The sequence below is a fragment of the Nansenia antarctica genome (assembly GCF_963989245.1).
Source record: "Nansenia antarctica genome assembly, chromosome: 7".
Taxonomy (NCBI): domain Eukaryota; kingdom Metazoa; phylum Chordata; class Actinopteri; order Argentiniformes; family Microstomatidae; genus Nansenia; species Nansenia antarctica.
Window position 1 is genome coordinate 57,141,906 of NC_137677.1, and position 26,862 is coordinate 57,168,767.

At 45.1% G+C, this 26,862-nt stretch overlaps 1 protein-coding gene across 1 annotated transcript in view; it reads right to left on the minus strand.

Moving 5' to 3' along the window:
- Positions 1-1,609: 1,609 nt before the first annotated feature.
- Positions 1,610-26,862, minus strand: part of mylka (myosin, light chain kinase a) — a gene marked incomplete at both ends in the record, with an annotated part of 47,397 nt that continues 22,144 nt past the window's right edge. The window contains 21 exons of the mRNA XM_080537155.1: positions 1,610-1,875; positions 2,194-2,322; positions 2,594-2,684; positions 3,417-3,540; positions 3,841-3,993; positions 5,194-5,317; positions 5,495-5,712; positions 6,274-6,477; positions 6,731-6,821; positions 7,239-7,547; positions 9,400-9,556; positions 9,849-9,976; positions 10,744-10,791; positions 15,430-15,498; positions 16,236-16,352; positions 17,405-18,303; positions 18,786-18,866; positions 19,536-19,782; positions 20,277-20,474; positions 22,241-22,381; positions 26,264-26,464. Of these exons, the coding sequence (XP_080393281.1) occupies positions 1,610-1,875; positions 2,194-2,322; positions 2,594-2,684; positions 3,417-3,540; positions 3,841-3,993; positions 5,194-5,317; positions 5,495-5,712; positions 6,274-6,477; positions 6,731-6,821; positions 7,239-7,547; positions 9,400-9,556; positions 9,849-9,976; positions 10,744-10,791; positions 15,430-15,498; positions 16,236-16,352; positions 17,405-18,303; positions 18,786-18,866; positions 19,536-19,782; positions 20,277-20,474; positions 22,241-22,381; positions 26,264-26,464 (3,995 nt within the window). The remainder of the gene's footprint in view (positions 1,876-2,193; positions 2,323-2,593; positions 2,685-3,416; positions 3,541-3,840; positions 3,994-5,193; positions 5,318-5,494; positions 5,713-6,273; positions 6,478-6,730; positions 6,822-7,238; positions 7,548-9,399; positions 9,557-9,848; positions 9,977-10,743; positions 10,792-15,429; positions 15,499-16,235; positions 16,353-17,404; positions 18,304-18,785; positions 18,867-19,535; positions 19,783-20,276; positions 20,475-22,240; positions 22,382-26,263; positions 26,465-26,862) is intronic.

The following is a 26,862-nucleotide window of genomic DNA, read 5'->3' on the forward strand; positions in this document are numbered from 1 at the left end:
TTTTGAAACACAAAGAGCGATAGAAATGTCCATGCTCTTTGGGGCCTACTCCACTGGGAAGAATGGGGGAATATGGTGGTTGAAGAGGAGATACGTACCCCCACAGCTGCACAGCACTGAGAGCGCTACACAAACCCCGACCAAGAGAGCCAGTCCTCAGAGGGTCCCAGAGTGCACCACAAGGAAATGTAAAAATGCCAAAGAGATGCCAAAAATAAAAAGAGCACAATCAAATCTCTGTGTCTGCAATCTCACAGGGACACCATTTCACAGATGTTGCTAAATGTGTCCACAAAGCAGCCAAAGGAAGTAGTGTTCTTAAGACTGGGAGTGCAGCGCTTGTGAGAGGGAAGAGGAGAGGAACAGAGAGAACATTGTCAAGTTTAAAGCCCCATTTAATATCTGGTGATCAGTGCGAGAGTTTACTTGCCCCATATAGGGAGTCTCATCAGGGTCACACCACACATAGACTTTATAATGTGTGATAAATATATAAAATCAATTCGAGTAGAGATGAAGTAGTAAGGGATATTGCAGTATTTAGACCAATTTAGCATTGTGGATAAATACTAAGTTTGTTACCTCAAGCTACCATGAGAAGCTGGCAAATAGGTTTCAGTGAGGAGGTTGTAATCCTCTACCAGAGGACAAAGGGGCCATCTAGTGGTCAAAAAGTGCAATACACTGCACTGCACTAGAATGTTTGGGAGAATCAACTCAGTCATCATCATGGATTCAATATTGGATACTCTACAAAGTGTTATTTGTTACTGTTTCCACCAAGAGACAAATCAAATGAGAATTCAGATTATTTACTACACAAATGCAATTTTTTGGGATTGAATGTGGCTAGTGTAATCGCACTGTTAATCTTAATCAGAATAACATATTCAGAAACTCTTTCCAATCACAAAGCACAACCATCATCATTCTGTGATAAAAATTTATTTAGTAACGGTGAGTTAACTACACTTGTAGTGTTCTCATTACATGTAATCTGCAGTTGGTCAAACTGATACATTTATAAAAATTAAAGAAATATAATCTACATACAAAACAAAACAATCTAGTTGTGATAGTTTTCACTGGTCTGTTTAGTATTGCAACATGGTAATATGGTGGACAAGTGCTTGCAGGAAGATCTCAAAACGGATGCTCTTAATGATAAAATTACTCTGTGCTTAAATAACTCTAAAAATAAAACCCATTCTTAAAAAGAGCGAAGGCCCTGGTAATTTCAATATACCATAATGCTGATCACACACAAACACACCTGTGACTTTGTTTTGGTTTGTTTGGTTGAGGAAAGAAAAAACGTTGTTGATAACTGGAGGAAAATCTAAAGCCTTTAAATAAATGGTTAAAACACAACAGCTGGAATGTGGTTAATGTCAATGTAATGTTATAAATATCAACATCTGATATCTCCTATAACTGATAAAAGTAAGTAAAAAAGAAAGAAAGTGCACAAACGTAGCCAAAAAAGGTCATCCGAGCCTGTTTTTCACCATTTCTGACTTCAAACAGAGCAGACGAGTGTCTTACCAAAGCAGCTATGAAAAAGAGCAAAAGGCCACAAAAGGGATATCATCTCTTCATCTTGTACCGTTCATTCCTCTTCTTCCTCCTCCTCCTCCTCCTCCTCCTCCTCTTCCTCTTCCTCTCCCGCCATCACCTCCACCAGGAGTTCGGCCGTACACGTGGCTTCTCCGAGGTTGTTAACAGCCTTGACGGTGTATTTGGCGTCGTCGTCGCCGTTCACTTCAGAGATGACCAGGCTGCAGTTCCCCTCCTCGTCGTAGTCGATCTGGAAGTGGCGTGTCTCCTTGATTGGCAGGTCGTCTTTGTACCATACAACCTCTGGATCGGGGTACCCTATAGGAGGAGCATAAACCACGGGCCGCTTGTTTACCTATCTGTCTCCTTGTCCATTCATAGGATGTGGGTGGTATTAGAATATATAAATGGGATTAAACAGATTACATTGATGTACTTAATCTTGGTTTAACCACCCTCATCTTCTTGGTTTGCTGACCTACATCTACAGGCTGCAGAGCCATTGACAGCAAAGCTAATGCTATGTCACGGAGACATTATATACAGTATAACATACATACAGTATGCTATATGTATTCATATTCATATTCATAATAAGTCATACATGTATGTAGTAATGAGGTGAAGAGACATTACCCTCAATCTTGCAGTCAAATCTGGCTGCGCTCCCTTCGACCACCTCCACGTCTTTTATGACAGAGCTGAAGCTGGGCTTGACGTGGGTCTTCTCCTCATACTCCAGACACTCCAGGAACTGGTTGTCCTCTGCACAAAGGGCAATGGATACAAATGACTAAAATGTTGGCCTTAAGTTGAACGTATTGTTGAATTTACCCCCCCCCCCCCCCCCCGCCCCAACACTTATAAAATGTGCATAGCCCTCCTTTAGATTTGAACAGGAGCAAAAAGCCGGCCAACACGGTGTCATTAATAAAACAAACACCTGGCTGAGTGCCACCCACCCCCACTGCCGAACATTCTAACTAAAATATTGAAACTGTTCATGAGGAGATAAAAAACTCTGTTGCCATGCCACCTTCAGTAGGAGAGCCCTTCTTGGCGCTGACGCCAGCCAACATCGCCATGGACGACAGTCTTCCGATGGCCCGCACGGCGTGTCCTGTTTTCTGTCATTAGATAAATTACACCGTCATTAAAATTTTCAGCGGTACAAACAGAGGAACTTGTAGTGGATACATTCTCCAGAAATGTAAGTCTTATAAATGGCTCCTATCTTATAAACTAATGGGGATATTTGTTTCAACTAGAGATGTCCTGTTAGTTAGGAACAAAGTAAGCACAAACCAACGTTCCCGAAAGAATGCCAACAGTCAAATAGAATAGAAAATAATATAAACCTTACAGTAGCTATGAACCCTAAAGCCTTGTTGATAGCTTTCAGTATCAGTACAACGGTAATTTGACCTAAAAAATAGAGTGCTCTAAAATAGAGTGCTCTATTTTTAATAAAGTGGAGTTTGCAGTTTGTTGTCCTGCTCATAAAATTCTAATGGCACCTACATGGTGACTTGTGTTGTACAATGAGAGATTAACATTAACATGTAAGCAGTCAGATGAGCAGCACTGAGCAGCAGGGACTGAACTGGAACTACCTCGGAAGCTTGAGAGTCGAGAAGGCAAGTCAACAGTAAGTTGTTTTAGTAGCCTCTAGAGGAATCTGTATGATTTAGCTTAGTGCAACACTGTAACATCTACCGTAAGATGCATTCACAATCACTTAAAACTAAACAGGTATATACTGTATGTGTATCCTTTAAACTAATCTGTATTGCTGAATAAAATCCACTGTTTAAGATTGATGGCCTCTTAAACAAGCGGTATCATCTGTACTGCCTTACCTGCCATTTCCTTCTCAGGATGTATTTCTTCATTCTCTCCTTTGAAAGCTTCTTGGCCTCCATGTTCTTTGTGTCTTGTTTAAGCCATGGGTGTTCATAGCACATATCACATGTGAGCCGGGCCCTAAGATTACACACACAACCATATGAGCGTGGAAACCATAGACACAAAGACTGCATTCAAACTCTATTCCAACATATCAGACATAGATTTGGACTGAGATGAAGGTTAAAGTGGAGCACAAGGAAAGCATTAGTTTTCATTGTGGCTGTAAATAAGATATATCTGATACTTCGACAATCTAAACCCGGCACATCTGCAAATACTGATGAAAGACATTCTACAACAGCTACAGTACAATACAGTCATGTTAAACCGGAGGTCTGTATAACGCTTCATCATAGAGAGCAGCACACTGCTTACTTCATGTCCTTCTTCAACAGCATGGTGATGAAGTCTTTGGCAATGTCTGAGATCACGTCGAAGGCCTCGTCTTCGAAGTCCCAGGTGGCTGAGGTCACGTTGGACAGTGTCTCATTGTCGTTGTCTCCCATGAACGGGGACAGTCCACTGACCCTGAGGAGAGAGACAAACCTAGGCCTTAGCTCAGTGGGTTAATACAATCTTATGCTACGTAGGGGACCCGTGTTCAAACTCTGTAGTGATGGTTGAACTTCCAAAGGTTTACACCAAAGAGGGCAAACAGTACCCATTTAGAGAACATCTAATCTGCATTAAAAAAAGCACCCAAATCTCACCCTAAATAATTGCTCAATTTGAAATGATGCAGACTGTAAACAGTTCCTTTTCATCAGTGTTGGTAGCATTGATCACATCCATGAAAGGTCTCACTTGGCACACGCACACAAGTGTTTCCAACTTTCCATTAAGTATTTTCCCCCTCTTGGCTTTTTCCCCTCCTTACATGTTCAGCTAGGACTCATGTACTGTAGTGGATGGCTGAAACGTAGACTCTCTGTACCGAGAGTTCAAGTGGAGATCAGAGGGTCTGATGTCTGGAAGTTATGTAAGCAGTGTCAGGGTCATAAATCTGTGTCGACCAAAAAGACCTCACAGGGGTTTGAAGCTCACTGTGGGGAACTGGAAAAGATCTCTCTGTTCTGTTTGTCTCCATAGCCATGTACAGTCACAGAAGGAAGTCTGTAATGGCTATCTGTCTGTCTGTCTGTCTGTCTGTCTATCTGTCTATCTGTATCTCTGTGGAAAGTATCTGCTGTTGAAAGCTCCTCTCTTAAAGTAGGTCTGAGATTAAGTGCACATTGTAGCAAACAGGAGCTCTCTTTAAACATCACTGGGGTGGTCCAGTGGTCTAGCACCGTGGCCTACAGTGCATATGTATGCCCATGTCAGCATGGGGTTTAAATCTGGCTCATGCCCAGGTGACTTGCCCTCTCCTTCTTGCTTTCCTGTCTCTCTGCACTGTCTCTATCTAATAAAGAAACATATAAGAGTGCCCCACAAAAAAAACTGATATCTCAGATAAGAAACAACAACACACATCTGTCATTGTCAAATGCACATTTGAAAAGCTAGGTGTAGCTGAGGTGATTTGGAATCACGCTCTTGCGATGAGGTAGACCTGTCTGAGACATCTAGACATGGTGTCACCTGGTGGGTCACCTGGCCCTCGGACCTTGTGTCACCTGGCCCTTGGACCTTGAGGATGTCCTCTTGGCCTTATGGTAGACACTTGTGTTGGAGCCTCGCCTGTCACATACTTAGCATTTTCCATCACAAAGCTAGTTTTATACTCACAGGATATAGCAGATGACTCCTATACTCCACATATCTGTTGGGTAACTGATTGCTTCATAGTTGATCACTTCTGGGGCCACAAACTCAGGTGTTCCAAACAGAACTTTAAGTGTTCCAGTAGAGTCTGTGAGCACAGGAGAGAAAGTTTGTGGTTTGTTTGTTTAACAAAAAACTGCTCTATGATTTTATTTACACCCCAACAAATAATTTTATATGTATTTATATTTGTGTATGGGTTAAACTTAGACTTTAAAAAAGAATGCAGTATTGTCTTCGTCTGAAAATAGTCCCTGCATTTTACCTAGTCGGCGGGCGAGGCCGAAGTCGATGAGTTTGATCTTGCCGCTGGTCTTGTTGACACACATGATGTTCTCAGGCTTCAGGTCCAGGTGTACGATGCCCTGCTTGTGGATGAAATGGACCCCGTCCACAATCTGCAGCATGTACTTGATGACCTCTCTCTCTGTCAGCTCAAAGTCTTCATCGATGATACGCTCAAACAGCTCTCCGCCAGATATCCTGCGGGACACATCACACACCAATATGGAGATCATTATTGACGCAAATATTTGGGGTACATTCTTCTTTTGTGGTATTTGAACAAGGAATGTGCTGATATCAAGGCATCCATGCTAACCACAGCGTCAAAAGAAACAACCCTCAGCCTTATTAAGTGTTTGTAACATGCTTACCATGTTGGACGACCTACAATATAGCTTTTCAGCATTGGCAGCTTAAAAGAAATGTCATTCAGAATGAGCAGTAAGAACTGAACGAGAAGGTTAAGTGACTCAAATGTTCTGTCCAACTACCATTTTGATAACACTATAAAAAGAAGAAAGGAAATGGCTGTGTTTACATGCCTCAAATACTTGGCCAGTGCGCTTTTTCCAAGCACCACCACGTCTGCATTTACCAAGCACCACCACATCTACATTTCTGTTTCCATCTTAGTGATCTGTCTGGTCACAGAATAGTCTAAAAATCCCAATTTTAAGAAATGGAAAACAACCACAAAACAACTTCCAGTTGGTTACTTCTGACATCCTCCGTAAATGAAAATAAACATACGATACTCACATTTCCAAAACCATGACGATATCCGACTTGCCTTCAAATGCATCTATGCACTGGACAAGTTTGGGGTGATGGAGTAGGTTCATGATGGCGATTTCTTGTTTTACATTATCTTTCTCTTTCACAGAGTAAGCTTTGATGAACTTCCCGGCCCAGACCTTTTTTGTTGCCTTCTCCACAAGTTTAAATACTTGTCCAAACTTCCCTCTGAAAACACAGACAATGACAGTTTTGACACAATGGACAACAACAACAACAACAACAACAACAACAACAACAACAACAACATGGATAAGATGCATGTAATATACAGAACTAAAGAAAGTACTGTATGTCAATGTAGATAGATGCCTTACTTCAAATAAATCAGTTTGTTCCTGATTCATATTTTGATATTGATATAATACTATGAAAAAGAATAGTGCATTTTTATTTGTATAGAGCTTTTCTAGGTACTCACGTTCCGAGTCTTTCCTCCACATCGTACAGATCTTTGACTTTAACGTCTAGTCTAACGCTCACATCTCTGTAGTCAGGCTCCTTCTCTGTATCTAGACAGAAGAATACTTCTTTTAAAGGAAACTATTACAACTACACTTGGATTACTTTGAGGTCAACAACAATCCAAACGTACCCTCGTCTTCCTCCGCCTCCTCTTCCTGGTTTTCTGTTAGACAGAACGATTACATTTACATTACATTTTTTAATATTTAGCAGACGCTTATAACCAAAGCGACATACAAGTGCACAGAGAATGATAAAATAAACATCATTTTGATCAACGTGCAGAGAAAACGTGAGCCAAATGTAACGCTAAAATCGACACAACAATCAGTACGGCGTTCATAATACTTTCACTGTACTTGTAATAGTAATTGCACAGTAATATGAACATTGATGAAAAGTGTGACCACCACTGTCAACTAATAAGCAGCAATGAGTAGTAAGTGCCACTAGGGGGAGCTCACCCGCTTCATCCTCCAGGGCCATTGTGACAGATGCTGATTCAGCACTGGGCTCCCCGATGCCGTAGATGTTGACGGCTCTGACCCGGAACTTGTACTCCCTCTCATCAGACAGCAGGTTCTGGACGTTGTAGGAGGTGCTGTTACAGGAGGCCAGGTCCTTCCACTCCTTATCCACAGAGTTCCACATCTCCAGGTTGTAGGACTGGACAGCGCTCCCTCCGTCGTAGGTCGGGCCGTACCATGACAGTGTGAGGGTGGACTTGCGGATGTCCGAGGCGGCCGGGACGCGAGCAGGGGGATCGGGTTTGTCTGTAATACACATACACGCAGTTTACATATTGTTAATTTAATTAATTTTGCCATTTAGCAGACGCTTTTAATCCAAAGCGACTAACAATTATGAATTACAGGGACATTCCCCCTGGAGTAACTGAGGACTAAGTGCCTTACTCAAGGGCACACTAGTAGTGGTGTGGTTTCAGGCGGGATTTGAACTCACAACCTTCCGATCACAAGTCCAACTCACTATCCACTAGACCACCACTACCCCACCACTACTATTGTGAAACAAAGTATACAAGAGCTTTCTCCCGCTGAACAGGTGTGAGTGGGGAAGGTTTGGAAGGTCTCACAGTTCAGCCATCTGATAAATTAGCTTGATATTAAGCCACCTGAGATAGATCGTAAGCAAATGATAAACATTTTCCAGGAAGTACATTCACAAATGTCAGAACAGTATCCGCTATGCACCAAAAGCACAGCTGGGGTAGGAGTGAAGCATCTTTGGAAGTTACCTTTTGAACCAACTCCATTAGTCCAAAAGCAGTCTCGCCATACGAGACTCCATATGGACCAATTTGACTTTGTTAAAGGGATGTTCCCCCCATTAAAGGGATGGTAAACGAGAACCTGAGAGCTGAGCGGTGAGACAGCGAGGCTCCACGGCGCTGTCAGATGAGTTTTATTTACTGTGGGTGTCAGACGACACAACGCAGACTGTACTGAGAGGGTATAGTACAGTTGATTCTCCCCGCTTTGCGGAGGGAGGATACCATGTTACCCAAGCCGTAACGAGCTGCCCCTTGTTAATCCACACTGCTCCCCTAGTAAAAACAACCACACCAATCAATCCACAAAGCGCTCAGCTTGACATCAACAAGTTTGGCATACTGTAGGGGAGTGACACATTCAATGTCACTGAATTTACATGGACAAATTACATTTTATAATCCAAAATCAAAGCTCTTAGTCTGCGTAGCTGCAGTCCAAGGTCATAAGCTAACTGCTGGATAATACACATTAACAAGCGTCGAAGAGGTGTGCATGTTTCTAACAAGCTCTTTGTTGCCTCTCTGTGTGTGTGAGTGTGTGTGTGTGTGTGTGTGTGTGTGTGTGTGTGTGTGTGTGTGTGTGTGTGTGTGTGTGTGTGTGTGTGCTATTAACAGTTCCTGGGCACATAAACGCTAGCCGTTTTATAAACGGTTGCGTTTATGGTGTGGAGCCGCGGCTCTATAACTCTCTGGGTCTGGCCCCGGCTGGCTTGCTGCGTTATTCCCTGAGTCAGGCTGGATACTCTCCACTCTGACAAGCAATGGCAAAGGGCCTCGTATTAAAACCAACAGCTGGAGAGAAAAGCACAGCCTTAAAAGGCCATTGGAGGAACCCTGCACTCGAAGGCCTGCGAGTGTTAGTGTTAGGATCCAGAGCTGTGGCTGGAGCTAGGGCTGGCCTCCTGCGCTTACCTCCTCTACCACATTCCCCAAAGCTACCGCTGCTACTACACCAGAAGACGCATCAAAGAGCCTGGCTCAGTCAGCAGAGCTTTTAAGCTTTTGTAGCTCTGCTACACATTTTTAATTAATGGCGATGCTATAAAAAGATTATTCCACACTCACTGGAAAAAACATTTCCCACATTTGAATGGGTGTTCCGGATATTAGGTAGAGAGCCAAAACCGTCTAGTCTAGTCTCAAGAGTTGTATGTGCCTTAGTCACGTTGCGTTTCGCCAGACCATGATACAGTTAGAACAGGAATTTACTGAAGCAGATACAGACATGGGACCAGGCCAACGCCTGACAGATCCCTGCTAACAGTCAACACGCCACGTCCCTCGTTCCATTCCCTGGAGAGGTAGTTTTTGGTATTGTGAGGAGGACCTACCAACGATGGTGAGGTTGAGAGCAGCCTGTCTCAAGCCGTAGTTGTTCCTCAGCTCGATGGTGTAGCAGCCACAGTGCTCCTGCTGGCTGTCAGCGATGGTCAGTTTACTGGTTGACTCAGTGGTTTCAATGGTTATATCACCTGCAACATCCTGGATCTGGACAGAAGAAGATAGAAGATGTCAGCATCAGAGCAGTTAGGGTCATGGAAAGGGACATTTGGTCACTGGAACAGTGATGAGGGGCCCGATGATAACAAAACGACATCCTTAAGAGGGTTGATATTTCTACAGAATATTCTAGGTAGAACACAAGAACGCATTATAAAACAAGCTGAATATATGGATGGTATGTGAAATATATGAATCAACTTGTTTGACGGTCTGAATTACAGTGTCTGCTAAAATGTCTAAAAGTGTATAGACAATATGGGGTGGGTCTGGTCCTTACTGGCTTCCGGAACTTGAGCCAGACGCAGTTGACGGGTGGGGCTCCTCCGAACTTACACAGCAGATCCACCTTCTCCCCCGCCAGGATCTTCATGTCGTCAGGGAACTGGACGATCTGAGGGGGCATGGCTGTACGACCACCACACCAGCCATCAACACGTCATATCACAACACACCACTTAATCCAAATGACACTGTATATCTCTTTCCCTTTCCACCTAAACCCACCATTTAAGACCCAGACCTAACGCTACCCCCATGTGGATCCCCTGCCCACTTGTGCCTGGTGGTAATCTAGGGGGGCTGAGATGGGCTTGGCAGTGCGCCTGAACGTTCCCGGCCCAGCCCATCATCATCACATCTTTAACGCCCGTAAAGCTCTCCGGAGCGAGGCAAAAGCACAACTGCAACAGCTGCTGGGATCGGCTGCCCTCGTGGCCCTGGCTCTTGTTCTTAAAGGGCAGGTTGGTTTACAGAGCCGTGGTGAGGATAGGGCAGGGAGGGGGGGGGGTCTCTGGCTGCTATTACAGGCAGACTAAACCACTGCCAAAGCAGGCACATTAAGGCCTACTGTCGCCTTGGACGACCAACGCTACCAGGGCCAGTCCATGGATCTCTTTATTACAGGTTAAAGAAGGGTTGCCGTGGACACACTAGGGCCGTGTTCAATTGGGCACAACATAGCAATTTTTTTGAGAACTTGCTTGCACTGTTTCACTCCAATATTTCCTCAGTTTAGTGCCGACCGAACAAGACCCAACAGTAGCAGCTTTACTTTTGTACTGTTGTTGTGACAAACACTTAAAAAAAAAAAAATGTACACCTACTGTAACCTGTGTGTTCTGGAAGAGGCAGCTCAGAGTATGCATTTAGCAGAGGGAGAGGGGAAGTCTTACCCTGTTTGGGAGGAGTCTTTGTGTTAGGTTTCTTTATTCTGGCCTCACCTGGAAGAGAAGCACAAGATGATATTATGAATCACATCTGAGAGAGTAGGCCTGCCTGTCAATAGGTGGTAAGTGATAGATCAAAGTGTGTATGTATGTGTGAATCACATTTGAATTACCGTACAGCAAATGTATGTGAAACATACAGTACCGTAAATGCAATCATTGAGGTCATGGAACACCTTGATCTGACTTGATTATGAATCCCACCACCGGCAGAAACCAACAATACTGAGAATTGTATGGAAATGTGCCCAAAAGACAGAATTCCCATAAATCTGATATGAGCTATAGCAGCAGGAAGCATTTACATGCATACTGAGCTCCAACGTGAACACCCCGATTGTGCTGGTACCAATTAAGGAGGAATCTTGTTAATGTTATCTGTACAGCATTATCTGTACTACTGTAGGATTGTATTGATTAATCAAAGGATCGATTAAGATTGCATTTGTACGGCTCATTTACCAGGACTTGGAAACACCAATGCCATTTGTGAGCGAGCCGATGGAGGAAATACTGTGGAAGATATATACAAAACACATTCATAGACTGAGAGTCAGAAGCCAATTCAATACACAATCCACTGCAAAGGCTGCATTGTATACATTGCTGAGTGCATTTGTCTCTCGCAGAGAAGAGCAGCACTTCTTCCCAGGACAGGGCAGTATATGGAGAAGCAGTATAAACTAGCCAGTGTCTGATAAGTGAACTTTAGGGAGGGAGTTATTCTCTTGTGGATGTCCTGGGAGAGGGGCTGCCTCTGGGCTTATGTCCTTTGGTATTTGCCTTTTTTGGTAATACTAAAAATAGTCCCCAAAGTATCCAGGAAATAGCTCTTGGCACTATTTATTTAACATTTGATTGCTTGTCAAGAAACAATGTGCCAGTAAAACCGAACTAATGCACGGAGTGAGCAGAGGAGCAACAGTGGGGATATTAACCTTTACCAATTATACTGTAAGCTTAGCGTCTTTAAGTCTTTTTTCTCTCTCTCTCTCACTCTCTCACTCTCTTTCTCTCTCTCTCTCTCTCTCCCTCTTCTCCCTGGAAAGAAAAGCATCCCTTTTTCCAACACAAAACTATTTTTGTTCGCCGTACAAACAAGTTCACTGAAATAAAAAGATTTTGACGTTGATGATTGAACAAACCGTCAAAACTGTCTAAAACAACACACTTGGAACGATTATGACCACACTGATTGTCTGTCCAAACAGTTCAGTGGGGGAAATATCTTTGTTTCCAAAAGAAGTATTCTCCAGAGATATTTTGAACAAGAAATGCCTACGTGGTTCTATCGGAGTAGGGGTTGTATTCTGTGATGCTTCACATGCCTCAATATAATTCAGACTATACCTAAGCTGTACCACACCCATCCTTCCAGCAATACGAGGATAGAAAACCAATAAATATACAGCTAGTATATGCTGTAGCTTTTCCATTGAGCCTCAATGAAGCACGTAAGCTAACAAATCCAGCGGTGCATTGACTGTCCAACCAAACAGCTCTTCTCTGTATCCTCCTCCTCCTACAGACGAACCACCATAAGACAGGGGGACATTACAGAGGAAATTCACTACTGCAGAATCAGACACACAGCAAATCACGAAGCTCTAGAGAGAAACGGAGCAGCTGTTTAAAAAGAAAGTACAGGTTTTCATAGCCAAGGGTCACACCGTCCGGCACCATAAAAATGATACACTGCTCCCAGCTTCACAAAATTGTCTGCACCGGCGGTTCCCAAACGGGTTTCTCACATCGTAAGCCGTCTGAAGCCATCACAATTGCTTTCCCAACCCTCCACACACAAACACACAAAACGGATGTTCTCCGAATCACAACAGGGGAGGAGGTCCATCATTTTGAGAACCACTGCTCTGAGCTGACATCCTCTCAGCATCACTGAACTGAAAGAGAACCTTACAAAAAGAACCACCTTCCGGTACACTCTGGTCCTGGGTCAGACTGAACCTGCCGAGTCTGACTAGACTAATTCTCCTGCCAGCATTCAGGATCTAAAAGGCTTATAGTCATTGGGCCATAGAGAGAGAGAGAGGGACCAGTTGAGTCAGGAGCAGTGAGCTGGAGAGAAGAGCAGCAGTCGCACCATGCTACCCCTGTGAGACAAGCTGTCAAAGTGAGCCCAGCCTCAACCCCCTTAGAAAGATGGAGAGAGAGAGAGAGAGAGAGGGAAGGAGGGGGGGCACACCTGATATGGTTCCTTCTCTCAGTGTTTCACTCAGTACCCCTCTAACAATATAGTGTTTAGACAATGCGGGGCTGTTGTATTATCCAGTTCACATGCCTACATGCGCTCATGTTCCAGATCTAGAGAGGGCATCTAGGGAGAAGAAGAGCAGCGCAAAAAACCAGCGCGGTTGAATTCCTTTCCGGTGAATACTCAGCGTGTCATAATTACATCTAACTTGTCAGGCATTGTTAAAGTCTGACACGAGTCGAGCAGAAGCACGGACGAGAATAGAGATTATGAGATCTAAATATGAGAAACGAGATATGCGCGAGGCAACCCCACTAATATTCTCTAACGTGTTCATCTTTGTGGCTAACGCGCTCTCTGTGTGAAGGGCAGATGACATGGGTCGGCTCAAACTCTATTTGTTCTCATTCGATCTCTTTAGGTTATGCTATATTTAGCCTGGGCCGGTGTGTCCGGTGGGCCGGGCTTGCACTTTGGGGACTATTCCATTTGTTCCGAGACAAGCTAAATCCAGTGGAGCGTAGAGTCATTGAAAGATCGGCTGTTCTGACCGCTGATCTGCATGTCTAGGTTTTACAACCCAGGTCTGGTGGAGAGAGAACATATAGAGACAGAAAGTTGAGCAAAGGTTGGGTTTCCCAACGTCCAGATGGGACAGCAGCACATTCTGAGCTCTGCACGACCCTGTGCTATCGACTGTGCCCCTGAGCGCAAGTTAAATAAATGCGCAGGGGTTAGAGTTTTCCAGCGGGGATGAAAAAGCTGCTTGTTTTCCTAGCGCTACGCCACTGACGCATTTCCCAGGCATCTCCACACTCCCTGACCAGTGTAGTCAGTCAGATACGACATACAGACGGGGGCGTGAGGGGACGGCTTTAGACAACCACGTTACATGTACAGTCCATGGCTCGTACCGTTGGGTATGTTACATAGAGTTGCGATGGAAAGCATGGGTGTTCTCTGAATCAGAACCACATGTCAGCCCGATTAGCCCGGATTCAATGAATAAGCGCTATTGTATTTACCATGGTAAGAGATCAATCAGCATTTGCTCCCCTGCTCCAGAATTGTGTATACTATGGGCTGACACGCACAACCTTTGAGATCGAGGTTATGCTAGGACTTCCTATCATACCCCACGGGGACAATTCACAGTGAGTCAGTGAATAAGCAAAATCATGTCCAAAGCTAACCCCAATGCTGAAACACATCCTTCCTTTGGGAATCCATCATTATAACAAAAAAAAGTCGCGTAGAATAGCCGTGCCTGATCATTGGCGGCTCTGATGTCAGTCGTAGGCCTCCTGCCTTTATTAAAAGGCTCTCCTCCAGCTCTAAGGGCTACTAGGCCTTGTTTGGATCAGACACATTCCACTGGGACAAAAGCGTATCCCAAAGCTGGCAGATTTTCGTGCAGAACCGAGGAGTATTGGAAAAAGTGTGTGTGTGTGTGTGTGTGTGTATGTGTGTGTGTGCGCGTGTGTGTATGTGCATCGTCTGGCTGAACAAGCAGGGCTGAAGAGCAGGCAGATGCAAGCCTTACATGGAAGTTTGGGAGAGGAGGGTGAGTGAGCAGGGCAGGCAACGCGAAAGAGGCTCTCTCTCTCTCTCTCTCTCTCTCTCTCTCTCTCGCTCTCTCTCTCTATCTCTCTCTCTATCTCTCTCTCCCCATCTCTCTTCCTGAGCTTGTTTTAAGTTCCAGAGAGTGTCCCAGGCTTAAAGACAAACACCAGTCAATTAGCTCTGTCAAACAGCCCAGATGGGAGAGTGCCGTCATGACCTACGACCTCTGGAACCATCGAAGCCGGGCCAGAGGTAAACGCACATGCTTCATGCTATGGCGTGGGCAGCGAAGCCAAGCCTTTTATGATAAAGCGTTGATTCGGAGTTGAGTCGGCTGGATAATTTACAAGCTAATATCTCAAGTCATAAACATCCTGTGGAAAAGAATACAGGCAGAAGTAAGGTATAGCACTATACTCCTACACACTTTTCCACTGCAGCTTGGAAAGATTAACCCGATCATAAAGATAAGAACAACTTTCCCTTCGTTTGGAGCAACGGGCGAGAGTTTCGTGCTCGAACAACAACAGAAGTGGTGTTGCTTATTAGATTTGAGCATAAATCTAGTCTGTAGTATGTACGTTTGAAAACAGACGTACCAACTTTTATTGCTCAAGATACGAATCCATATGTGCTTTCTGCGCCTTATCTACACACAGCACTCTGCAAATGCAGAGGAGAGATTTTGGAGATTTAAACGAGCGAGTCTGGGGTCAGAACAATGTTTTCTTTCTGTTCACATGCTATAAAGAGACCTGGCCGAGGCTGAGGCTCATCCTGCAGCAGTGGGAAAGACACAGAGATCCCACGACCGCTCCTTTTTGGGAAATAAGGAAGCGCATATTTTGGAAACTCACTCTCTGAGGTAGGAGTGGATGGCTTCTTGCTCTTCTTGTCAGCCGCTGTCGAGTTGCTGTCTGAAGGATCTAGGGAAGAGGGAAGAAACATGTGATGGATCTTATATACATATAGCATATACAGTATTTATGCTAAATGTGAAAAGTGCATGTAGTTGTAGGTATTTTCAACAATGGGGAAAAACATTTATTGAAACCTTTTCTTTTAGACAATGAACAATTATATTGGAAATGTGGTTCCCATCATACTTAAAACGAAGGGCAAACCATAACTGAGATAATAGATTTGTAACTCAAACTACTGCATAGACAACTCCATTGGACATGAACAGGGGATTTTAGTTAGTTTAAGGAATCAGGAGTTAGTATTGAACTGTGCATGTTCCTGAAATGGAACAGTACGTATCTCAAGTTAGTATTGAACCATTCATTCCTTCCGCATGTTTTGAAACAGGCCTGTTAGTGTGTCTGTGGGGGCTGGAGGAGGAGGAGGAGGAGGAGGAGGAGGAGGAGGAGGAGGAGGAGGAGGAGGAGGACGTGCAGCGGGAGGCTGGAACAGGACTGACCCCAGCTCTCTGCTAATCTGTGGGCTGTAATTACAGGAAGTTCCTGGGCTAGGGACTCATGGGAGCAGAGAGAGAGAGGGAGAAAGAGAGAGAGAGAGAGAGAGAGAGAGAGAGAGAGAGAGAGAGAGAGAGAGAGAGAGAGAGAGAGAGAGAGAGAGAGAGAGAGAGGGAGAGCGGGGAGGAAATGAGAGGGAGAGGGAGAGGGACACTACTGGCTAATAAACAGACAGAGAGACTTACCGTCCACCAGCACCATACAGGAACACTCAGCTTTACCGGCCGAGTTCTCTGCTCTGCACTTGTACTGGCCCTCGTCCTCGGGCAGGGCCTTGTCTATGGTCAGGGAGCACTGGCCTCCTGCAAACACACAGACACACTCACAGCTGGGATCGAGGATGTCCATTTCTTTCGCTTTTTTTCTTATGATCACTGATGTATAGATGATTCACTTACTCTAGACAAATGTACATGTTGTAAGTCGATTTGGATAGGCGTCTGCTATATGTCAAAAATATAAATGCTTTTGTTTGTTTGTGGGATGTGGGATGTATGCCAACATTCAAATGCCCGCTATGGTGGGAATGCTGCCCTGATTGAATTAAAGACATCACCTACATCTATGGATCAAACAATCACCACGACGAGAAGACAAAACATGATTTCGGGGAGTTGTGTAGATACAGTATGGTTACACAAGGCAGTGGGTGTGTGACATTTGGGATTTGCAGTTATTTTCCGATAGGAACTACCATGTGGGGAGTGAACAAGGAGACATGTTTCTCTGCTGTTTGTTGATACCTCCCAACCCCCTACCCCCACCCTCCACACCCTCCTGCTGCAACATGGACACTATGAGCAAACTACAGTATTATTCACCATGCACACACACACGCGCACACACACACACACACACACACACACACACACACACACACACACACACACACACACACACACACACACACAGGCAATGTGAGAACTCTGCACTACCCCATCAACACTTGGAGCTGCCTGAAATAACACAGGAGACACAGAGGATTATGGATGTGTGTGTGTGTGAGTAAGTGTCAGGGTCCAGGGACCCCCAGGAGCCTAGAAACAGGGAATCCTGTCCCTATTCTTACCCTTTCTATTTATACCTGGTTGTAATCATGAGAGGGTTACCCTTTTGTTTTTTTACAAGTAAACGATTACCAAGACAGAGTACCACATGGGAGCTATGGCAATACTGACTCCTCCTATGTAAACAGATACAAACGCTTCTAATGCTTCTAGTGAGAGAGCTCTGTAATATATGTAATAGATATGCTTTTCTAATATTAGAATCCCAGCCAATCCGCAGAACAAAATCAACAATGCATTCATCGCTCGAAGAGCCAACGGTCTTTAGTTGCGGGTGGCATATTTACCGTCGTTGGACAGGACGATGAATTTGGAGGGCTTGATGACTTTCCCATCTAGCGTCCAGGTGATGGTGGCCGCGGGGTCAGAAGTCACCTGACACTGTAACCGCAGGCGCTCGCCGTCCGTCACCGTGACATCACTCGGCTTCTGAGTGAACGCCGGCTCTTTTCCAATGTTGTTGCTCTTCTTATCTATAATCCCACCGTCCACGCAGTTCACCGCGTTCTTCTCTTTCTCCTTCTCCTTCGCTTTCTCAGCGGGGGCCACTTTGGGGGCTGGAGCAGCAGCCGGTGCGGCCGCAGGACCCGGACCCTCTCCGTTCTTCTCCAAGTTAGTCTGTTTCTTCTTGTTGGCCAGGACGGAGCGGAAGTCGGCGGCCGCGTTTGTGGGGGGCTCTGCTGCTTTGTTGCCGGGGCTGGTGGCGGCTGCTGGTTTGGGGGCCCCAGCAGCGGCGCCACCCGCACCCGCGCCGCCCGCCTTCTTCCCCAGGACGGCCCTGAAGTCCACCTGCTGAGGAGCGTTGACCTTCCTGTCGTCTTCGGACAGGGTCTTGGGCTTCACCCCGCGAGGCTGGAGGTTGGCCCTGAAGTCCATCTGCTCGGCCGTGATCTCCTTCAGGTCCTCCTCGGAGACGCTCTTGGTGGCGACTTTCCTGCCCAGCACGGTGCGGAAGTCGCACTGCTCGGCCTCCCGCTGGCGGATCTGGTCCTCGCGGTGCTCCTTGGTCTCCACGCGCCTCTTCAGGAGTCCCTGGCTCACGCTGGACGACTCCTCCTCGCTGGGCTCCTCCTGTGACTCCTGCTGGGGCTGCTGAGAGGAACTTCTACTGCCTCTGCTGCTCTCCTGCTCTCCTCTGCCTCGCACTGACCCGTCCACTCCTCCCACACTCACTACACAAGGCTGGCTGCGGCAGCACAGGATCGAGAGAGAGAGAGAGAGAGAGAGAGAGAGAGAGGAAGGGAGAGAGAGAGAGAGAGAGAGAGGGAGAGAAGGAGAGAGGGGCGGAAGAGGAAAAAAACAGGGGTCGTTTAAAAAGCTCAGCCTGACGGGGCTCAGCCTCCGCTGGTTAATTGGGGGGGACCACAACTCAGCATGATGTTACATCAGAGATGACTCCAGTAGCCTTATAAGGGAACGCACCCAGATCGGGGCTGCAGCCCACCCATCCCCACCCAACCCCCCCAACCTCCCTGGCTTTGAACAATGGCACAGCTGGAGGAGGAGGTACTGTACTATAAACAATTTATTTGGTTATATTCAGGGATTAAACAGATTGAAAGCTGGGGGTCTGTAGAGGAGGCGGGGGGGAGGGGAGGGGGGGGGTAGAAGGGAAGACAAAAATAGCCACAGGCCGAGGGGGCTTTGTGAGTTAATTTAAAGACATACGTTTTGTCTTCCCCACTGGAGACCACTGGACTCTCGCTGACCAGGAGAGTGGCCACGCAACTGCAGTCTCCAACTTTGTTCCTGGAAAAAGAAAAAGGAAGGATGAGAAGGTCAAAGAGGAAAAAAACAACAGTGGGAGGGCGGATAGTGTTTTAACTGCCCTTTGCTATTAAGCCCTAAATCCCTCTCAAAGGATATCATGTTAAGGGGGCTTTGTGTACACAATGCTGAATGCTCTACATGACCTAAAACTAAACTTACATCGCGGGAACATGTCATCATGTCATGTAACCAGACTGAAACAAAAAGAAAACAAAAAAACAACAACAACACCACCACCAAGAGGCATAAACATCAAATACAACATCAGAGGTATTAAAGATGTTTTTTTTTTAAAAACATTTCAAGCCTGCAAACTGTGACACTTTAAATAACGTGAAACAATACTATTGTGCAATATGACAACCCTAGTCGTCTATCTGTACAGTATAGTACAGTGGATTGTGTACATAGCCTTTATTTATGTAAACCAGCTCCTTCCCTTCTTGTGATTTTGTTTTTAAACGTTTTTTTTTTTTTCTTTCCTAACACCAGGGGAGCCACCCCTCCTAAATTTCGTTGTTTGGTACCTGTACTGTAGCAATGACAATAAAGTCCATTCATTCATTCATTCATTCATTCATTCATTCATTCATACACGGTGATACAGTAAGTCACTGTAGCTGAGTGGCTACTTGTGTAGCTAGCTACCTCAGGCTGATCTCATAGTCGCCGGCGTGGTGGGCTCTGACCCGTCTGATGAGGAGGGACACGACGTCTTCCTTCTGCAGGATCTCGTAGTCCTGCCCAGAGGAGACCACCTGCCCCTCCCTCATCCAGAGGAACTGAGGGAAGGGGTCTCCGGTGATGGCGCAGGACAGCAGCACATGCTGGCCCAGGGAGGCGCTGATGGATTTGGGCTTGGTGATGAACCAGGGCTGGACCCCGTCCTGGGGTTCTAGAAGACACACACACACACACACACACACACACACACACACACACAAGTCCAGCAGGTTAACTGTCATCAACTGGAATCTAGTAAAGATATTACACCTGATTAGGGTTGCAAATCGTTCTAGTTTCCCTTGGAGTCCACCTGTTGTATAGGAAAGAACGGACATACACGCGTGGTCAGTTGCAAAACCCACTGAGCTTTAATTAACTTCCCACCCTCCAAGACCAAACCTCAAACTGCCTGAGTCACATAATGAATATAGCGCCCCTACTGGCGATGTGTAATAAACTAATAAACCATAGCATAACCTATGTTATCAAACATAACACCACCGTAATTAGCCTTTAAGTTCACTCCTGTAAGGCAGGAAGACATTTCAAATGTTGAAAGAGTTTTAGGACCTCCCTGCATCCACTAACAGTACAAGATGGTAACCACCTCTACTGTACACCTGACACACATGAAAACTGCTGTGACTCAAATGGAGTAGTTACCTTGCACAGTGAGCGACGCCTCTGTGCTAACCTCCCCCACCTCGTTCCACACCTCACAGGTGTACTTCCCTGTGTCCTCTGGGAAGACTTCCTGGATGAACAGGCTGTGTTCATTCCCCTTCCTCTCAAAGTGGAAGTCCTCAGATTCCTGGATCTCCTTCCCATTGTGCAGCCAAACGATCTCTGGCTGAGGGTTCCCTAATACCACAGGATGGACCAATACATTTGAGTTTAGAACATAATTTACAAAGTTATACTGTACCTCCCCAGTGCAGCTTAACATGATTCAATTCAATTCAACTTTATTCGCCATGTGCAGTGCACTAGGAACATGATTTGGTATTCAACCATACTAAACAAGCTACAGTACATACAACAACAAGACGACAACACGACAATACTCAAGACAAAATATGCAGTACCAATATGAGTGGATATTATGAATAAATACTGTACAACTAAGTGCAAGAACATGTAAAGTGATGACGGCATGATGGCGACTACTATGGCGTATTGTATTGGCGTAACATTGTATTAGATAATGTGTGCCATAACATCGAAGAGTCTTGTGTAATAATTGTTATTTTGGATGTCAGTAAATGACATCAGTTATCTAATAAGCAGGCAGGCAGGCAGGCAGACAGACAGGCAGGCAGGCAGGCAGGCAGGCAGGCAGACAGGCAGACAGACAGACAGGCAGGCAGGCAGGCAGACAGACAGGCAGGCAGACAGAGAGACAGACAGACAGACAGGCAGGCAGGCAGGCAGGCAGGCAGGCAGGCAGGCAGGCAGGCAGGCAGACAGGCAGGCAGACAGAGAGACAGACAGACAGACAGACAGACAGACAGACAGACAGGCAGGCAGGCAGGCAGGCAGGCAGGCAGGCAGACAGACAGACAGACAGACAGACAGGTAGGCAGGCAGGCAGGCACGAACATATACAGACACAGATACAGACACAGACACAGACACACACACACACACACACACACAGGAAGTTGAATTTATGCGTCGAAGCTGAAATTCTACATTTATATAATAACAGTGATGATGATACTGAGAGTCCATCAACCCTTCCCCTCAGGTCACACATTGGTTGGGGGGGAGGAAATACAAACCCAGAAAACAAACCCATCTAAACAAGTTATCTCTGGGGGGCTGGGAGGAAATACCACTGTCTAAAACAAACAGTGCAGTGAAAACACCAGCTAAAGCCCTTTCTACCTCGTGATTAATGGGAATCAGGGCCAGTATCAGACACCATAAGAGGAGAGGAGTGTCATGTTGTGGAGTTCATACGTAGTCCATCCCGTAGTTTACTCTATTGGCCTACTTGGGTTATGTGGTATAATTATGTCCGTGCTTTACTATTGCATCAGTTTAATGAACAACAAACACGCAACGCCTGTTTACCAAACACAGATTCGCCGCAGATGGCCTTAACGTAAAAAATATCAATTCAAGTCCAGGTGCTGGACAAGTGTCTGGGAAAACACACCATAATAAATATAGATATATGTTACGGTACATGTGGGAAATCGGTCCATGTGGGAAAAACTAGGGTTAGGGTTAGGTGCTACGTCGACTTGGTACATGCTGGCATGTCTAACCCTAAACCTAATCCTAACCCTAACCCTAACCCTACCCCTAACTCTAACCCTAACCCTAACCGTAGCACCCTAGCACCTAACCCTAACCCTAGTTTTCCCACATGTACCGTATTCCCACATGTACCGTAACATATATATTAGAAGCAGATGAGTGCTGCTTTTCATTCAAGAAATATTTCCCCTCCCATCAAGACACCACTGGGCACTAGTAAGCGAACGCTCCACCTAGTTTCTACTATGTTGCTTCCGCCTACCCAGTCCTCTCGGATGCCGTATGTGATGGGGATGAAACAAGGGTAGATGGGAGGTAAGGGAACAACTTTCTGGAAAGAAACACAGCCTCCAGGCGCTTACCCGTCACCTCCACGGTCATGCTGACTTGGCTCCCGTCCATGACCTTCAGGTCCTGTAGACCACGGAGGAACACTGGGGCCGACGGCCTCTTGGTGTCAACTTCATTTGGAGGTTGTTCGCTTCTCTTGGCACTTGCCTTAGCTGAAGTGGAAAGAAATTCCATTTCAACAAACAAACAAACATTTCAGTCAGCGTCCTCGAAAAACCTCGTATCTCCATTTTAGCAGATTGTGATCATATAAGAATGATTTGTTTTACACATAGTTGAAATTAATCATCCGCCTCCATGTCCTGTAGAGGTTTCGTGACTCCAGCGCCAAGAACGAAAAAACATTTCTTGTGAAATCCCAAGATATTGTTGGCTCAAACATTTGTATAGTTTTTCTCAATTTCTGTAAAAGTTTACATTTTGCAGACAATGTTATCCCAGGACACCAGTGATTTACACGGTTACTTTCATGAGTTTTATTTGCAATAAAAAACCCTTAAGTCAAGGGAACTGACAACTGCAGCCTAACACCGATTGGCTATCATGTAAATAAATAGTTGTTCTAATGGGTCTATTTATAAAACCTGAAGTAGATATGTAGTGAGTCAGAACCAGAGGAAAATGTTGATACAAACATCAACTCCCCCAGCGTCATTGGAGTCCCTGTTTCAGATAAGTCCAAGCTTACAGGCGATATAACATTAGCGTGCGAATGTAGGTGTAGTGACGGACTGAACATTTCAAGAGGCTTTTGTTGTCAAATCATCCGCAATAACTTCTCCAAAGCACAATGAAGCAGGCATACATCCAGCCCTTTATTGGAACTCAAATGACAACTCACAAACCCTGAGGACACATGCTTAAAACACCACAACAGAGCACATCTGACCATTCCAAATAGCTGATGTTATGATGTTTTTGGCAAACATGTGAGGTAAATTTCCTGATTATGCAAACACTGAGATAATGTCATTAGAAAGATGGCCTGGTAACACTTTCGTGGATAAGTGTGATGTTCCTGCCAAGAGGTCTTTAGGAGTCATGAGAGTAAAAACAAATCGGATTACTTGATTCATCATGGGATGGGGAGACAAAGTTGAATCTGATGATCAGCATATGAAGAGTAACAATATCTTCTCGTATTACACAAGTAATAATTGACTGTTATGATAACTGGTACTGGGAGGGAGCAAAGAGGACAAAAGTCTTAAAGCCAACAAATGCAGACTTTCATGAGGGAATTTTCTCTATTGTGGAAAGCTTCCTGTGTGAGTGAGAGACTGTGAGAGAGAAAGAGAGAGAGAGAGAGAGAGAGAGAGAGAGAAGGGGGGACAGGGGGGGGGGGCGAGAAATACCTTTTTGGCCTCCTTCTCCTGATTCATGCACACCATGTATGGTGTTTGGTGTTCTACGTAGAGTCCCCGCTAACCCTCCTTCCCTCCCACCCACAAGGGCCATAAATCTTGAGCGGGTGGAACCCTGCGGACGTCAGGACCCAACTGACAGGGGACTTGGGCCTTGTCATAAACACAGCCCCCATGTCTGTATACATATCCTGCATGCCAGAGGGAGATCCAAGGCATCTCCAGCATGTTTCCATTAGCTCCAACACTTCAGCCTCTGTCCCTGACTCCAGAAATCTGAGCTACCTTCCTAACAGTTTACACATCAGACAAAACCCCGGACTCTAAACTTCCAATAATGGAGGGAGTGGACACACTGGTATTTGCAGGTACCGGTACAAAGAAATGCAGTAAGTTGTTTTCTCGAACCCATTTTAGAGCAAAAGGTTCTAAGACATCGACATAATTCTCTGTAAAAGGCCAAGAATAATACGCAAGAAGAAAGGCAAAACACTTACAGTCCATTTGAGAAGAAAACAATACACCACACAAAACAGAGTGATACTGATGAGCTGAAGTTGTAACTTCTCATTCTCCTCCACCACATTTTATTGTAGTATCCGCATGGCAGATTCACCCTTAGATTACATTACATTTGTTTATTTTTAAAATATGTTTTTAGGGCATTTCCGGCTTTATTGGGATAGAGACAGTAGAGATTGACAGGAAGGACGGGAGAGAGGAGGGATGACATGCAGGATTTGTCGACGGCCGGAATCAAACCAGGGACCCTGCGATTACATGGCTGAGGCCTTAGTGTGCTATGCCACCGAGCGCCTCCAGAACATTATAACTTCTATGGATTCACCCTACTGTACCTCTTATTCTGACTACCTTGCTCATCTGCTTGTCTTCAAAGGGTTCAGGGCATGATGCCAAGTCATAAATGCCAAGTCATTGGCTTGCAGCTAGCTAGCCCATCTCTATTAGACTTATACGGGATAAGTGTCTTTACTGAGGATTTCGAAAGACATTGATAACCACATAATGAGTGAAGGTTAATCTGTAATGACAGAACGATCAATCATGACGGTTGTGAGCGTCCTTTAAAGTCCCGCTCTATAGAGAGAACAATAACTCTCTTGGTTTTCAAATGATGAGTCTTACCAGTTGTTATGTTCTTAGCAAGTCAAACTAGTAGCATTGACCTTGCTCTTGACATGGTTAGCCTCTGCTGTATACTGACATGACAATGCACGTGGTAGCCTTGTGTGGGAAAATGATGGCATTTTCATATCTGCATGAAACTAAAATAAGCTGAACCTCTGCCATGAAGTCCTGTGCTGAAAGACAAGAGGCACGCTGGAACACAGAGAGCAGATGTTTCCTTTAATACTCTCCGATTCAACATCTGAGGCCTAAAATAGCCACTCTAAGAGAGGAGCGCTACTTATCAAAGCTGCAGAGAGAAGTCTGAATAGGCATTTCAAGGTTTTCCACCAGACGATCAAATGTAAATTTTTCCTGAGAAGATAAGTACATTTCCTATCTCATGGGTTGAATGCATTCTCAATTTAGCATAAAGATCACTAAGTCTATGAATAGCCGGAGAGTATGGGATATATACAGTACAGGGCATCTACATCTTTATTGCATTTGGCAAGTTTGATATTCGCAAGTATGACTTCAGATGTTCATTCATTGGGCTCTCTGCAAATTCGACAAATTTTAGCACAGCACAAAATACAAAAATACTTTTCCATGCCCTTAAGAACCTCCCTGACCTGTCTGTTTTTTTGTTCTTTGTTCTTTGTTATTCATGTAAAAAAATAAATAAAATAAAAGTTGATAAAAAAAAGAACCTCCCATCATAGTTCTGGAAGTGAATCAGCTTTCAAAAACAGAACAGAGCCAAAGACCTTAAAAGTGAATAATACAAAGTATAGGGCCTCTGGGATTTGTACGCAGGTGCTTCCAGATGATATCCATCAATATAAGGTATCTGTAGCCCTATATGCATGGGACTGGCATTATATGGTGACCTCTGTCATTTAAAAATCCCCCCCCCAACATCTGTGTTTTGTGCGGTGCTTTCGTGCGGGATAAGCGAAGTCTGTGTTTTACTGGAATTTACGGACATTCCCCCGGATATGATGTCATGGCTCTGATGTCATGGCGCTTCATGAACAACAAGCGCAACCGACATTGGTTAGTTCTCGAACACGCAGCAAAATAAATGGGCGGAGAAAACAAACTCACCCCAAATGACCGACATGTCGATTCGTGCTGGGCTACTATTATCCCAGCACCTCCAGAATCAGCGAAATAGGGTAGGTCATTGGCGGTGGAATTTTTACAGACATGGCCGATTCGCACAAGTTAAAGAACACAGACGACCTCCGGAATTATTACTACAAATTACAGACGTCACCACATAATACTAGTCCTGTGCGATTAGGGCTATAGTTGCATGGTGTGACTAAGGATACAGGAACTGCTAACCATTCAAGCTGAATGCTATCTCCATATCCTATTGACATCAATGCATGAATTGCGCAAAGTTCAGCATTTAATGCACAGATCTCAAGTTAGGAACCTGCCCTATATAAGAACCTATAGGGGAAACCAAGACCAAGCAGAGGTGGCAGGGTTGGATCCGTTTCAAGACATTCTCAAATAGTCTACACATACAGAGCAGGAAAAGAAGCAGAAGAGACGGGACAAGGCTTCCGGGCCCACCTTTGACGAGCATCCTGGCGGTGCACACGGCTCTCCCATGGCTGTTCTCTGCCACACATGTGTATAGACCCTCATCCTCTGGCAGGGCCCGCTGGACGGTCAGCTGGGCCAGGCCTTTGTCAAAGGAGGAGCGGGTGTACGCCATGGGCTTGTCTGACAGAGGGAGGGAGCGAGAGCGAGAGAGAGAGAGAGAAAGAGAGAGAGAGAAAGAGAGAGAGTGACAGAGTGTGAGGTGGCATGCGTCACACACAGAGGAACACATAAACACAGTTCACTCGCAGAGAATAGAGTTTATGTTATACAAGAAGATTGTGAAAGAACGTTCTTTTATAGTCAGTAAGTATGACTGTGTTATCTGAAGATATTAGAATAAAGTAGGTCATTGCTTTGTTCATGGAAGTTCACCAGGACTATCTATAGATACATGTAGTAAAGATAATAGAATGGGACTAAAACGGTCCCATTGATCTCAAGGAAAAGTTGGAGACTACCAAAAAAGTATTCCATTGTTTGTTGATAGAAACGAAACACGTATTAAGATTCTTTGGAAA